This window comes from Dromaius novaehollandiae, chromosome 8 (assembly GCF_036370855.1).
Source record: "Dromaius novaehollandiae isolate bDroNov1 chromosome 8, bDroNov1.hap1, whole genome shotgun sequence".
NCBI classification, from domain to species: Eukaryota; Metazoa; Chordata; class Aves; order Casuariiformes; family Dromaiidae; genus Dromaius; species Dromaius novaehollandiae.
Window position 1 is genome coordinate 40,238,918 of NC_088105.1, and position 16,136 is coordinate 40,255,053.

General features: G+C 42.4%; 1 protein-coding gene across 3 annotated transcripts in view; it reads left to right on the top strand.

Moving 5' to 3' along the window:
• The window catches only part of CACHD1 (cache domain containing 1), a 105,890-nt gene that overhangs the window by 52,584 nt on the left and 37,170 nt on the right, over positions 1–16,136 (top strand). For all 3 annotated transcript variants that reach the window (XM_026111583.2, XM_026111584.2, XM_064516314.1), the window contains exons 4-6: positions 3,861–3,967; positions 13,300–13,426; positions 15,988–16,132. In XM_026111583.2, the coding sequence (XP_025967368.2) occupies positions 3,861–3,967; positions 13,300–13,426; positions 15,988–16,132 (379 nt within the window). The remainder of the gene's footprint in view (positions 1–3,860; positions 3,968–13,299; positions 13,427–15,987; positions 16,133–16,136) is intronic.

Genomic DNA, 16,136 nt, shown 5'->3' on the forward strand with positions numbered 1-16,136 from the left:
CAAATGGAGAATTCTCCAGTGTAATTAAAGTTAGCACAAATACTGAAATGTTAACTTGCCACAGTACTGCCTATGTCAAACATCCTCTGGGATGTACAAAAGTTGTTCTTCTGCATATTCCATTTGTATCATTTTTTCACTAGCTTTATTCTCCTTTTACTCCCTTGTGCTGTAGTAGCAGCAGAAAGCAAGTGTGGGCTGTGTTGTCAGGAGTGCAGGCTGCGGGGGTTTTTGCTCGCTTTCTCCAGCTCTGCTAGACCTGGTGCTCCTCTGCTGGAAATCTCACGTTCATCCCATGACTGGGGGACCTGAAGTTCGGTTTGACAGCTTTAAGTACACTAAGGAGGACCGTAGCGATGCACTCGGCGTTTTTAATCGAGATATGTATTACTTCTCCAGCTGGTAATTTAAAGGCGGTGGTTTGGCGATGCTCAAACTAGAGGCAAGGTGCACGTGTCATTTAGAGCAAGTAGGAGAGGTGGCTTTTGGCCTGCAATACAACTGGAGCAAGGGAAGATTTCGGATGCTTTTGCATAGAAAACCAGCATTTACTTCAGTGTTCAGAGACACCAGTAGTGTTTGTTGCTAGCAAGTTATCCTGTTGCCCTTGCTGATAGATTTTGGTGGGAGCACTGGGGTAATTAGCTAACATCCTGAAAAGTCATTATCCTTCCCTAAGAGTTTGTCCTTTAGTCCTCGGAAATATTTCTTCAGCACTGAAATGTTTAATCTGCAGTGTCTCTCTCTTCTCCGGCTGCTTTTGCCCAAAGATAAACTTTGTGGTGCGAAAACCTTTGCTCCGGGTGTACGTTATCTATGGTAGAAGGTTTGCAACGTCAAAAAATATTTTTATAAATAAACACTAAAAGAAAAACCAACCAAACGAAAAAGACAAAAGCTCCATTTAAACGGCATCTATTCCAGGTAACTTCTAAAGTGTATGGAAGGCAGTTAGTTATTTCCGTATAAGCATGAGTCCCTTCTCATTTTCTTTTGAGTCGTTCCCTTCTCCTTTTTTTCTTTCTTTTGATTCCAGCTTTGTGAAGGGATTAAAGTTTTGGTGCTTTAGTCACTGTGACTTTGTCCACTGAGAGTCTGGGACATCTCTTACAAGAAGAATACAGTTAGCTTAAGATGTGGTGTTTATGGATATAGATTAAACTGATTTTCAGGCATATTGGTTTAAGAAGACATGTTTTCATTGTGATATTTCTGCATGTCAGTGAGGATATTAAAATTTAAGCAGTTAATATTGCATTTATTTTTTGCATCTTCAGAAATTGAATTTGATTATAACATCTTCAAATACAGCCTCTGCCCTGACTTCTAACTGTGTAAAACCAGATGTCTTGTGATTCTGCTGGAATCATGATATTTAGTCTGATTTAAACCCAAAGAAGAGACAGTCTGAGGGGTTTTATGCGTTTGCATAGAAGGCTATTATTCTAATTGGTCTCAATTGACGAAATCTTTAAGGAATTTAGTACTAAGTTCTTGGGGAAGGCCTTTTCTGCTTGAAGGGCAGAGTTTGCAGCTTTGAGAAGGGTAATGCTGTATTCTTCACCCATAACAGGAGCGGAGCCTCTGCTGTAGGTGCAGAATAAGGCCCCCTCTTAAATACGGTTGTGTTGACGTGAACCATGGGCAAAACGTGCCCTCGTGCCCTGTGCAGCAGCCGTGCCCGTTGCATTGAGCGCCGGCGCTCATCTCCGTAGCGTTTGGGAGCTTTGGCTTTTTAGAGAAAGAAAAAGAAGAAAAAAGGAGAAGCCCGGTTTCCCCACAGAGCCTTGGGCATGAAGCGAGCCGTGGGGCCGGGGCTGTGGGGCCAGGGTCGTGGTCCTGGCCACGCGCTGGCTCGCCGGCCCGGCCCCCCACGGGTTTTCCCACCACCTCGGAAACACACGCAGCATTTGATCCTCTCCTCTTCGACTTGAAGATCTCCAAACATCCTTCAGAGGCATCGTTACCCTATCCTGCAGATTGTAAGCCTGCTAACTGGGATATTTCTTTCCCTCCGTTCCTTCTCACAGATCTCTTTGAAGTTGTGGAAAGCCTGTTGAGAGTTTGTGGGCAGTGCGTGACGCTAACGCCCAAGCCGTGTGCGTGGGGACCACGTCAGCCGGGAGATGGGGCTTGCATCGATCCTGCCCCGGCTGACGTGGGGCAGCTGCCACCGCCCCCCTTTAGGAAGGAATTATTTCCAATTGGACTGAAAGGAAATATGTGGGGTTAGGAGAGATTCAGTCTGCTTTAAAAGGCTTGCTTCATGCAGCCTTAACTTGAAGTTTCCTTGCGGTAACTGATTCCATCTGTCTGTGGTCTCAGTTTTTGTTTCTCTTAATTGTGGCCCCAGCAGGATGAGTTAGCAGCGTATTGCTTCCTAGGAAGCCAGCCGCGACGGCAAGCGCTCGGCCAGGGCGGAGCGCGAGGGAAAAAGCATCCTCTCCCTTTTTCCTGGGCACCGTATTTGTGCAACTACTTGCAACTTTCTGGGTTTCAATTTCTTAGTAAAATCTTCAACCAGGAGAGCAGCGCTTGTTTTGCATACTTGGAATATGTGGAAGAAATGTGATGGCGGAGCAAACATTTATGTGCAGTTGATGATGTGCAACAAAACAGAGGCTTTAGCACGTATATAACGTACATGAGCTTTGAGCTAGAATGAACGCATTAAAGTGACACTGGGTGAGCACAGTGTAGACTTAAGCAAGTTATAGATGTGCCATTAATATTTAATAAGTTGGCTAGCATCTGTTGATGTAGCTGTATTTTGTGTAATTTGCTATTTTAATCTTGACAGTATTGAACAAACTCCTATTCTGCCCGATTTATCTCCAAGACTTGCTTCCTGTCAACTTTTATGCAAGAAAGACTAGTAAAGTGGTTCTTCCAGAACGTGGTTTTATGCAGATGTTACATGCAGGAGTCTATTGTAACTTCTCAGAAATAGGTTAATGGTAGAAAAATTCTTTGATATGAAGTGAATAGTTTTTGAAGTCTCAGAATAATCAGTGGGAGTCAAATGTCACGAAACCGTTCCAGATCACTAAAACATTAGGAAATAAAATCATCCTATGGAAATGATACAGAATTGCAGATCTTAAGTCCTTGAAAACTTCAAATGTGTAACCCTTTAAGACCTTTTCTTTTCTTAAATCTTGTTAAGACATTGGTTTAATTATATTTTATCATCATGAGAATTATGCACTCAAATACTTTTTGCATTAGAACTAGGAGCATATTTAAACTATTTTACCTAATAAAAATGTAATGAGCTTCAGACTATAAAATTTGTTACCCTGGTTGAAACCTAAATCCTACAGAAAACAGGTTTACAATTGCTCTAACTTTTTAGACTTTTTCCTTTTTAAAGGCATAAAGACGAAATCTTCTTCATGCACAGTGTCTGGAATAAATTAAAAAAATAAAAAAAGAGACAAAATATTAGTGCTAGTGAAGGGGTCTCAGTATCGAGAAGAAGTTAGGTTCAGCAGCAGGGACAAACACTCCTACTGGCCTGCTTATGTGCTAGGCAGATTTCCCCAGCTGGAACCTCTACAGTTTAAATCTGCATTAAGCTGCACACTCCCTTATGTTTGCACCTCTCAATGAATATCGCAGGGAAGAAATGCAACATATATTAGAGAGCAGACTCAGTCCAGACCTGATGAGTTTTTTCTCTCCTAGTTTTGGGTTCCACAATTTTCTGGGGTCCTTAAAATATGTATAATGTTTGCGTTTCCAAACAAATAATTACTTTTCATTGAACCTTCAAAAAGATTTGCTTCCGTGTCAAATGGTGTGTATACTTAATAGATAATGTTAGCTTGCTTTGCTAATCTTCTCGTTTGTCATTTCAGATTTGATGGGAATTTTAACACCAACGTTTCCAGAACTATTAGCTGCGATAGACTGTCTACCACTGTTAACAGCAGAGCCTTCAATCCTGGACGTGACTTAAATTCTGGTAAGTAGTATAATTTTGTTTTTTTTCCTTTTGTTGTAGGGTTTTTTTTTCCATTAGACTTTAACATTTCCTTGGCATAGAAAATTAACATTGATTGCCATAGCAACAATCTTTTATTCTTCCTTGAAACTGTCACACTGTTCTTAATTTGAGATTTCATGATCGAAAGATGATACCTAAAGTAATGCCCTTAGACTAAGTACTTTATAAAAATGTCAGGAAGATTTATTCCAGCCTACCATGGATAATTTTGTTGTGTTTTTTGCACTTTTTTTTTCTTACCCCCCCAGATCTTTCCTTCCTAGGCCTGTCTGCATTGGCATCGGTAGTGTCAGCTATTGATGGTGCCAAGCGAAGAACTTTCTCTGATCTTCTTAGCTGAGTTCAGCTAATGGGAGGCTGTGTTTGCAGCGGAATGCAAACACTGCAAAATAAAAGGGCATCCTAAAATATTTCCTTTCTTTGTCTCGTCAGGGCGTTTCTGTCTTGACAGTCGACCCGTTTGCTTGACGCACTTAAAAAGCTGGAGATCTGCTTAGACTGCTCCCTGGAGAATTCAGCTTTTGGTCCTCCAGTGCTGCAAGATTTTCTTTTTTTACATCTGGTGAACTTGAATTAATACAGGGACTTTAATTTTTTCAGTCATGATTTTGCCCAGCTGTTTTATCTTGCATTTTAAGTTTTATGATGACTTAGTGCTGTAAATTATAAAACACTATGGATTTAGGCTATGGATTTCATTTAGCCTAAGTTTTGGGACGTTTTTGACTAGTGATGCTGTATCCCTTCTTATAGTTTGGCATCATCTCTAGACAATTGCACTCTTAATGAAATCTAATGAAATCTAGGGGAAAAAAGGCCCAAAACAGAACAAAACAAGCAGCCCCCATGAGTTCCTTTCCATCCCCTCCAGTGTGCAGCACATCTTGAATGCAGGTGCTGGCCAGACAAGCTAATTGCCTGATATATGTCTCGCCACCATCATTTGTGTGGTGTTTTCCATGCTAACGATAAGTAGTCTCTGTTCGCTTTTTATTCCCTGGGCTTTGTTTTACTCACAAGCTCTCTCTTTATATGAAAAAAATAATTATTTGTAAAATAAAATTTAAAACTGTGCAATTATTGATTAATAATCTTTGAAAGCAAGTTTTTAGGCACCACTATAATAACAAAGCACTGAATGAATCCCTGACTTAATGTTTTTTAAGCAGACTTTTCCTTCTCTACTGCAGAAGATGCATGTAAAATAATGTGTTAAAAAATATATCCTTCTTGAGTGGTGGAAAACAAATAACCTGAGGGAACTTAAATGTTTAAAACAATTTTATTTTGAACAAAAATTTGTACAAAACCAAAAGTGAGCGTACGTTCAAGGTTGTTCTTGTCCTGACTCACCACTGCGACCTGTGTCCCTCCTCTTCTGCCGGCTGGAAAGCCACCTTACTGAAGGAGCATCTTTGCAGAGGCTGCAGTGGCAGTAAAGGGCAGAGGAAGAGAAGAGGGAATTGGAGTGGTGGTAAAGACCAGGGAAATGCTGCTGTATTTATTGAACTCTCCTCTGGCTTTCCTGCTGGCAGCTCTCAGAAACACATCCTTTGGTGGGACCTTTTTTACTACTGAGAAAGTGCCTGTAAGAGAAACGGAATGGAAGGGCTGGATTGATGCAGAAAAATGGCGTAAAAATAGGTTTCTTTGAGGAACAAAATTTGGATATGGGGTGCACACCTAGTGAACCTAGAAGCTCAGCTTTCAGTAGGGAAGTTGCGGAGAATCTTTTCCCAGGCTGAACTCTCTCCGAGGACGTCGGCACGTTTTCCCAGGGTGAGGTGCCGGGTCGGGCTGGATGTCAGCTGCTGCTGCAGCAGCGTCCGCGCATTGAGGCTCGGGGCGTATCGGATGCGGGGAGGTTCGGGGCAGGAGGCTGGGTGTTTGCTTTACGGGTGGGGAGTGTTGTGTTAGCGGTTATCTGCAGCTCTTGCTTATGCAGTCAGGGACCGCAGGCTGTTGTGCCAAAAAAGCAGTCCCTGCCCGAAAGAAATTACAGTCTAAGACAATAGCTGGCTGTAGAGAGGTGGGGGGATGTAAAGAGACAGCGAAACAGTTTTGGCCAGAAAGACGGAGTGGGCTTAGGGCCCCAGCAACCACCCCAGCAGCTGGGAAGCTTTCGGTGAGCTCGGGAGCGGTGTTTGAAAGTGCTTAGTGCGGCTCACCTATCGCCTGAAACTCTCTTTCTTCCTGGCTCTTTCTGCAGTGACCTAGTTCTGCGAGAGCCCTTACCGGAGAGGATACACTTAAGACAGAGGATTTTGTCTACCTAGCAGCTATTTCCAAGTAAATCTGTGTGTGTGCGTGTGTGTGTGTTTGTTGTTCTAAACTAAAACTGCCTTTGAAAGTGGAATACAGATCAAACAAGGAAGAAGTTTCTCTTATCTCTTTTTTTCTTATGTCCCCTGTACGTATCCTCCTACAGAGCTAATTAGGAGCATCTCTTGCACCTTGAATTCTGACCTTACCTTAGTCTGAATTATTTTTGTGCTGTAAAATGCCTCCTGAGGGTTGTTGGTACTTCTGGGGATTTTGATCCTTTTTTTGGTTGCTCATTTAGAATCGCAGGCGGGTTGGGAATCCGCATCTTCCCAAACATCACGTCTGCAGGCTTTTCCGCTAGACAAAGCATGTTGCAGGAGGACCCTAAGCTTTTAGAGAAGGAGTTTGAAAGCCCTCTGCTATTCCAGCACAGAAACAGGAGCTCCAATGCACTTCTCTGGTTCAGGTCTACTGTTTCCAAAACCAGACTGACCTATCCGTCAAGCAGGTTGTCTTGCCAAAGAGGTTGATCATTTCATTCTTAATATAAATTCTTCTGCTTTTTCCCACATTGGTTTTCCAATTTAAATAATGTAGTCTATAAAAAGCTCTCAGCATCGTACAAATTGAAGCCCTGCTGTGTTCTGCCTAGATCTCAATTCTTGAACTGTTGCTCTTGGCCCCTGCGTGTGGCCCCGGCGGGGGGGAGCTGCGGGTGGCCGATGGGACCGGACGGGAATCGGCACCGCGGGCTCCGGGCAAGCTGCCGCACCAAGGCTCCCGGGAGTCCCTGGGCCGGGCGACAAGCTCAGCCGCTAGTTAGAATGATTTGTTGAAAGGGGTGAGTGTAGCCCATGAAACTTTTTAAAAATGAACAATTTTTTTTTTTTGCAATGTCAATTTTTTAGCATTGAAAGAGAAAACAAATATTAATCTTGGGGGAAGGGAGAAAGAAGAAAAGTAGGTTCAGTTCTGTTGTCTCAACCCTTCAAAAATGCTTTGGCCACTTCTTTTTTAGGGGCTTTTTGTTTTGTTTGCTTTTTTTTAGTCTTGATAAGGTTTCAGTTTGTGTTAACTTTATATATATTTATATTTATTTTAATTTGGATTACTTTTAACCATTACTGCAAAATAGATAAGGTGAAAGCCTACTTTTCAGATGGAATCATAGGCTTCAATTACTTAGTTTTAGAGATCTGTCCTCACTGGTACACACAGTCCTTCATTTATTAGGGGGGAAAAAAAGTTACACAGAGCCAGGACATTATGTTAACAGATTCCTTGTTTATTCCATGTGAACAAAATAAGGAACCAGTAAATCTTTCTTCTCGTCCTCCCAAACGTCTGTTTCCAATCAGGCAGCGTTAGCAGAATGACCTTCCTCTGGAATATATGGAGCTGGGATAAAGTCTCCCCATAGGCTTTGTCTGTGCCTTATTCACCTGGTGTTCAGGTGAATTAAAATATGGGGAGGTTTTTATGTCATGTCCCCCCCCCCACACACACACACTCCTCTGCTCAACAAGTTTTAAGTGAGGAAGCTGGACTCCTTAAATGAAAGGTTCTGAAATTTCTTTGCCCTTCTGAGTGAAAAGACCTACCAAGGAGTAAGCTGGGGTTTGTTCTGCCTAATCCCATCCATCGAATTTTAATTGGGTTCCAGTTGCAGAGTCTTTTATTTCTAGTGAAAATGAGCCAGAATACAGTTTGCCTCAAAATCCTGGATCAGATTTGTAGGTCTGGAGAGCTAAAGAGAGAAAGTCTTGACTTGTAAAATAAACACATTTGCTTTCTGCTGTCGTTTTTGGGGGAACACTAAAGATCTCCGTGATGATTTAATAGAGCTGCTTCTCAGAGACGAACTGCAGTGTGTGTTACACACAAAGTTCAATTTTTTTTTTTTTTTTGCAGGGTAAGAACTGTGTGGTCGGCAGCTCTATAAATGTAACGCTCAAGAAGAGGACTGTAAGAAACTCTTATAATGAACAATTATGTTCAATAGTTCCTTTTTTTTTTGCTGTTTGTGCAGTTCTTTGAAGATTAATTAGTTAATGATTTGACTGTGCTTTGAAGATGTAAAGTGGTATCTAGAAGTGCTAAGTGTTATCATATCTCATTCCCTTTGAAGTTTTATAAACTCTGTCACACAGGGCTTTCTTTCTGAAAGCCCTTTTTGCCGTGTTAGATATTGGTAATTAGAGAGAGACGGATCACTTCCAGTACTCTCATGCTAGTACTTTCCAACTTTTTTCTGTCTGCAGCAGAATCCAAGGTCAGGTGCTGCCGCTTTGGGCGTGGAGGGGACAGAAGCTCCCGAGATACTGGGTAATGGTAGCTAGTGGGAATAGTCGCAATTGGACATTTATATGCCCAATTTGTGCCCGGAATTAATGGATACCACTAAAATTTCTGCTCATGTAAGATTTAGATTTTTAGCTTCCCCCAAATAGTGTGATGTCAAGTCTGGGTCAGTATTTAGTGACAGTGTTTATTTTAGAAAAGCAGAATCATTGCATGTACTCAGTAATACCAGACTTTCTACTGTGTGTTAAAGTAAGGGGAGAGGTAACTTATTCTCCTCTGCAAAAATGGACCTGACCAGAAAACAAAAGAAAACACTGATTTAAAATGGGAACCACAGATCTTGATCAAGCCTATGGAAGCCTAAAAAGTGAGTAATAGTGAAATGTTGTGCACACGCTGCTGCTAGTGTGTGGGTTTAGCCTGCAATTAAGCACAGGCAGGCACCTTACAGTATGTTTTGTTGGGCTCTTGCGGTTTTACAACCTGTCCCAAGACTGGCTTTGCTGGAAAGATGAGGTGGTAACACTGTGGGGAAATGACTGCGAGAGTGCAAGGTTTGGGGTAAGTAAGGAGAGTCTAAGGATTATGTGCTGGGCTTGCAGGCAGGGGACCAGAAAGTAGGGAGGACCTGCAGGGAGCTCTTGCAGCTTTAGTAGATGGAAAATAAGAGTGCATCTGAAAAGGAAAAAAAATACGTATTTTTCAGTGTGCTTATCTGATAGGAGATTGTGTGCTGTGGTCATTAAAAAAAAAAAGGCAGAGTTATGATAAAATTGGCAGTCTCTGGGGAGGGCAGGACTGAACAAACATACTCGCTGAAGGCAACATGTGAGCAGAGCTTTCAGGAAAGGAGAAGCAGCAGGTGTGGCAAGTAGTTCGTCTGAGGCTTGAGAACAATTGTTTTATTGGGAAAATGAACACTTTTATTTTCCCATGAGAGGATCTCCATTAAAAAAATACCAATTGTGGCTGCATGGAAAGGAGAAGTGTAGCTTCAATACAGCAGTGGTAAACATTTCCTTTTAATTGTAGACTCCTTTACTTTAATACTTTTGGTAAAATTAAACTGGACATGTTATTTTCTCCAGGCTTTAACAGTGATCAAATAATATGATTTGAAGAAGTCAAAGATACTTATTCAAACCCTGTAACCCATAATAAAGACTTAAATGCCAGAAATTCAGCCTTTTCATACAAAACAGAAAAGAGTAGCCCTACTTTCGAAGTTATTTGCGCTATTGAAATTACCCCAAAAACTATGAAATCGCAGGGCCTACATATTAAAAACAAACCAAAAAAAACAAAACACAACCCCCCCCACACACACGCACAGTTCTCCATACCAACATTTCTGTGTTTGCACAACACAGAAATGGCATTGCTAAATTGGTATCATGTCAGGTGTAAAAACAAAACAAAAGCCCCACAACCAAAAAGATGTATTCCACAAAGAACGAAGGACTTAACTTTAGGGGGAACCTCAGTGAAGCAAACAACAGCCACAGATTTGGCTGACCTTTGGTTGCAAGATCATGGGTGCTGCCTTTGAATATGAGAAAATCCGGGAGGACAATGATGATTTATGCTCCCAAGAGCATCACCACATTGATCTTACCAGTGCATAGGACCAGGGAGAGAAATGAGCTTTGGCCATCTTTGGCAGGTTGTTTTTTGGTGGCAGAAGACTGTGAGAGGTGTGAACAGACTGTAGTTCTGCTCCCCAGTGCCGTTCGCCCACTGTGAACAACCTGATCAGCAATGCCACGTCTTGTTCTTCTATTTCTTCCTCAGTTCACCTTCCCACCTTGTCTACTTAGGCTGCAGGTTTTTCAAAGCAACGGTTGTGCAAAGCTGCTTGTTTGTATGATCTCCAGCATGATGCAATCATGATTTTGACTGGGGGAGTACTGTGGAAACAGGAACCACCCTAGTAAAAGGGAGGAAAAATCAAGGTAGTAGTGTGTACAGGGTAATTCTGCTGAGCTGAACGCTGGGAGAGCCCTCGCGGTCGCGGCCAGTTGGGGAAACTTGAGTAAGTGCGAAGCTGCTGCCAATGTCAAGCTTCAGCTGTGCTCTACTAGGTGTTTGTTGTAGAACATCTGGCTGAGGTTTGAAATGTTCCCTGTGGTGATTTCCAGCCCAGATATTGTAGTTGATAATAAATGAAATCCAGAATATGAAACTGGCCTATTTTCAGTGTCAGTCTGAAGGGAAATGCAAAAACTAAGTGCTCAGTAAAAGGTGAAGTGCTGTAAATCAGTGCTCCCCTCTGCCAAAAGTTCTGTAATCAAAGAACGTGATAGTAGCATCGACAGGAAAGAGTCTGTTTTTAAATATGCATTTTCAGCTGATATGGTCCATTTTAAAAGTTAGGTAAAAAGAAGTAGTAATTCTTTTTGTTTTCAGTTTGCTGCACGCAGGGATGATGGTTTGGCCTGAGTGCAAATATAATCCTGTCTCCCAGGCCGGCGACTTGCTGCTCCCACAAGCAGCCAGCCTTTTCCCTCCTCGTGGCTGCCGGGAGCCAGCATGCCTGCGCTGCCCGACATCCACTGTGCGACAACGCACGCAAATGGGAAACGGGAAATGCTCTCCTCCATCTCACGCCAGGCACGCGTGGGGAGCCGATGCAGTGCATGCTGCCTGGCAGCCAGGAGATCTTCCTGCTCTGAGGCAGGAATCCGCATGCTGTCTGCGCGCCAGGCTGGGTCCCTGGGAAGCCGCGGCCCTGGCTTGCACGTGTGCCTGCTCCAGGGCAGAGGTGCAAACCCGAGCTCGGACTTCTCGCGCCTTCTGTAACATCCACATGCTCCGTTAGCTTAGCCTAATGTATTAAATACCTTTGATTAGGTAAGTTATTCCTGTGAACAGTCTTGGCCCTGGGCTTCTTTATTTGGTCACTGGTTTTGGTGGTGGTTTGTCTTTTTACCAATGCAGTCAATTTTGTTAAACATACAGCTTTCGATTGACTTTGTTAGTGGTGAATGGTACTTCCTTAAAGATTTTTCTCTTTTTTGAAGAGTTGCATATTTTAATGGGAAAGTAAGTACCTTTTCAGGAGAATGGGTATGGTCTGCAAAACAGAAGCAGGTTTGCGATCCGTACCCCGCAGTTATATTCTGTGCTCTGTTCCTGGCTGGCTCCCTGACTCCGGGATATGTCATTTACTTCCTTTGTTCTTTGCTTTTTGTCTGTCCAGTGAGAATATTAATATTCACCTGCTGCAGAAGAGCTTCTGGGATATTTGGAGCAACATTGCTCTGTAACTGCTCACTTATTATTATTCTGCCTGAATTCCATAGTTATTTTGAAAACTGCAACTTGAAAATGATGCCCAGTCAAGGTGGCTAGAATCATAATGAAGCCACGAGCCACTGCGTAACCCTTTGAAAGGGAGGATGCTGTTTTTCCTCATCAGTGCTTATTTTTCCTAATGAGCAACACATGAGGAGCCCACAGCCCTGTTACTTACAGCACAGGGATCAGGAGAAACTTGGAGAAACAGGAGCTGTACCTGTCCATCCTTCATACAAATAGGAGAGTGCAGTGGACAGAGAAATAGAAAGTATTTGGGTTTTGTTTTCCCCTTTCAACCCTTTCTGTACAGTGAGGTATTGCTGGACCCACGTTTGTGCGTGAAACCATTTTTGCTAAATATTCATGCAAGCATTTTTAACCAGATACAAGAATAGGTGATGTTACTAAACTGGGTTACAGAGCTGTACACAGCAAATCTATTTAATATTTTGGGGTTATTTCAGTGTAAATAGTATTTTTTTAATGCTATAAGCTTTTTTCTTTCTCAAAACTCCATGTGATCAACTCATATATCTCTATACATAAATGTGTGTGTATATATATAAAATTGCCTTAATTGCTTCCTTCCTTGCTCCCACCTTGGCTTCTTGGGCCCACACTTACACTGAAGAAATGTTATGCAAATATTGGAGAGGTAATTTTGGTTAGATGACTCTCTTGTGAATCAGAACGTGAAAGTCCATTTGAAACGGTATCTTTTTGCCTTTGCTTGACCTTTGTGGGTAAAGCTGCATTGGCAGAATAACTGAAAGAACAACTTAGCAGTTGTGGGAGAATCTAAGTAAACCGAAAGAGCCACTACAGGATTCTCCATCAACTGCTTGTATAATGAGAGTTCAGATTTTTGTGGCCAATAAAAATGTGTTGCATTAAAAAAAGCGGGGGGGGGGGGAACTATCATTAAAAGCAAGATGCAGTTCAGCAATATGTAAGTAAGGTCTTGCACTAGGTGGATCTGCTGTGTTCTTGCGGCACTAAGATGCAGATGGTCTCAGGGAAAACTTGCAAAAGCACCAAGAAGGTATACCATATAAACCATTGTTGGCCATCAATTATTTAAATTGCTTAAATGTTTTTAAATGTTCCTTTTAAAGAAGACTTCTTAGTGAGATAGCAAGAGTACAGAGCTCTTTAGTGCGTAATTCCTAGAAACTTCTTCAAAGCTATAGGAATTGTCATCACATATCAAGTAAAATCTAGTTAAACAAAATCTAATATTAAATTTCCAAGAGACTTTAGTTGTTGGCAAAGAAGATGTGAAGTTTTATCAATCCACAAACAGTGCTACTTGGAGTTGGTGGTGTGGTCCTGGATTTTCTCCAAGCACGTTATCAGGGAGGCCTTGAATGAACATACCTCCAGGTTGGACATCCCTTGGTAACTTTTTCCTCTTCAACCTTCAGTTCTTGCTGATAATCTGAAGTCTAACCCAGGAATCAAGTGGCAGTATTTCAGCTCAGAAGAAGGCATTTTCACTGTTTTCCCAGCCCACAAGTTCCGGTGCAAAGGCAGCTATGAACACCGCAGCAGGTAAGATTCCACTTCTCACAGTTCAGTGGGCAAAGCGTTAAAATTGTATTCCTTGGGCGCTGTTTTCATTTCAGCATTATACTCTGCCAAGAAAACAACATTTATAAGTTACCTTTATTAGGGTCTCGAGTTTTCTTAGATTTCTTTTTTTTAGCACCAGTTCTCACTTCTATGTAACTCTGAAGTAAAATAAAATACATACACATTCCCAGCCTCTCCCAAATCAAATAAACTGTATATAGCAGTAGCTTGTAAATTACGCGTCTGCCCTTAGGCAAAATCTGACTCTTGAATTTGACTCATGCTTGACCCACGTATGTAAATTAGTAGCTGCGTGTTCAGCTCGGCTGCCAGGCACAGTGCTTTGGGAGGGGGCTCGCAAGGACAGAGGTTGGGAAGGACACGGAGGAACGGTTTGCCAGTCTCCACCCGAAGTTGGACAGACTGGCATGTCACGGATGGAGGGGAGACTGCAATGGTGGAAACTTTCTATTGATAAAACTGTACAAATTGCCCTACTAAGGTTCAGAGTGGCAAAAATCTTCATGCTCAGGTTTACTCTATAAGCCTGAAGCAAAGCAGCTGCAGTGCAGTGTTTTTTTCCCTACCTTTTCCTGTGAACGTTGTGAGACTGATCAAGACTCAAGGTTGGGATCTTCTGAGAAAACACACCAGCATTAGGATCGCCAGCTAGGTGCTGCTTGTGAGGAAATGCTGGCCCATGTGAGAGCATTTCCATGTAGCCAGAGACACAGAGAGGAGAGACGTTTCGCTCACCTGTGAGCGCTGAGCTATCAAATGCTTCTGGCCTGGCCTGGTGAGGTGTGCTGTGCTCTTGGAAAGGTGTGCGCTGCCGCCTGGAGCAGCGGTACCCGAGTCTGCATCAGGAGTCTGACACTGAAACTAGCTGTGACTTTTATAAAAGTCATTTAATCTGTGTCTCAGTTTCACGCTGTCTAAACTAGGGTTTATTTTTATTAAAAAATTTTTTTGCTAGTGTTTACTTCAGAGGGCAGTTTGGATGGATTAATTGGTTAATATTTAAGTACTTTGAAAATTAAACACTCCGAGTTGTAGGTATTAACACCAGTGTAGAACTGCAGGCTGTTTTACAATTAAGAACTGATTTGTGCCAATTGTTTATTGCAGTGCCTTGTCCGAAATCTCCTGCATGTCCTTTACTCTTAATAAGATTTCTGTGGTTGCCTTTGATACAATAAAATGTAGATCCTCCAAACTCATATGTGAAGTTAAGTAGCTTTGGGTCTGGGCTGAAGAGGAAAAAGAGTTCTGTCATTTTTTTCTTCTTTCTCCCTCCTAAAGATCCTTCTAATTTGTTCCAGGTTGAAACCCTGAAAAGAGAACTTGTTAAAACCTTTCACACATACCTCACAATATTGAACTACATCTGAACACTGCTTCACTGAAAATGTTTTTTGATGTTAGCAAAAATATACACATGGAAGTACTAAGAGCCTTTACCAGGCTTTAACAAAAATTGGCAGTGCAGTTTAAAACTGCACAGATCCAAAAGGTTATGGAGCACGACCTGCGTGAAATACATTCCAGGGCACTAACAGAAAAACCTTCCTTGGCGAGCAGCTTTCTCTTATTATGATAAACCAAACACACTATGCTAATGCAACTGTACAGTTGCACAGGAGGTTTTTACTTGTCACATAACCAGCAAATAGCCACTAATGCACTTACCTGTTCATGTAAGATGTGTGGCATCCAGCATTCATCAGCTGTGGCTTCCAAAATTTCGTGAGAACTGCTCCAAGCAGCAGTCTCAAATACAGTCACTCTTCAGCGAGGTGGGTTGTTTGTAGCTGAAAGCAAGTGCTGGGATAGCTAAAGCAGGTTGGTTTAACTCACTCGCGTCCACACGCTGCGGCCCCAGGGCTCCCAGCAGCCATTGAGGCGCCTTCGAAGAGCTGCTTCCATCCAACTTCCTGGGGCTCAAGCCCACGTTATTCCGATCCTTGTGACTGTTTGGTCTAGCTGCTTGGTCACAGTATTGTACGTTTGGATTGTTTTATCGTTCTTGTGTGTAGTAAATCGTTTTGTGACTGTTTCAGGTGTCATCACTGGGAGGGATTTCTTTGGTTATTTAAGCCAAAGCAATACACTCTAGGCTACCAATCCGTTGGATGTAAGGAACAATCCTTTCTCTTGGTTTATCACATGTGAAGCAGGATGTGTTGGTGCACACAGGAACGCTGCTGTTGATGTCGGGGAGCTGCAGGGAGGCGGGCATGAGAAAGCAGTGGAAGGATCTGGTGCCTGCCTTGGGTTTACAAACCCGGCAGGGAGGAATGCAAGGGCCCCTTTGGGATGCCTCCTCCTGGGCTTTGTGCCCCCAGTAGTTTCCTTGTGAGCTTATATTCAGAGCTGCAGCTGTTGTTTCCTAGCAGGAGTTCTCATAAAGGCAAAAATTCCTTTTGTAATTTATTTTTTTTTGTGGGGTGTTTTTAATTCTTGACTAGTTTCACTCATAACATTTTAGTGGAAACTGTAAGATGACTCATGACAGTGGTTGGCTTTTTGTTCTCCTTTAGGCCTGTCTATGTTTCTACTGTTAGACCTCAGTCTAAACATATAGTTGTCATTGTGGACCACGGGGCTTCGGTCACCGAGACACAGCTTCAGATTGCCAAAGATGCTGCTCAAGTTATTCTGAGTTCGATAGATGAACACGATAAGGTAA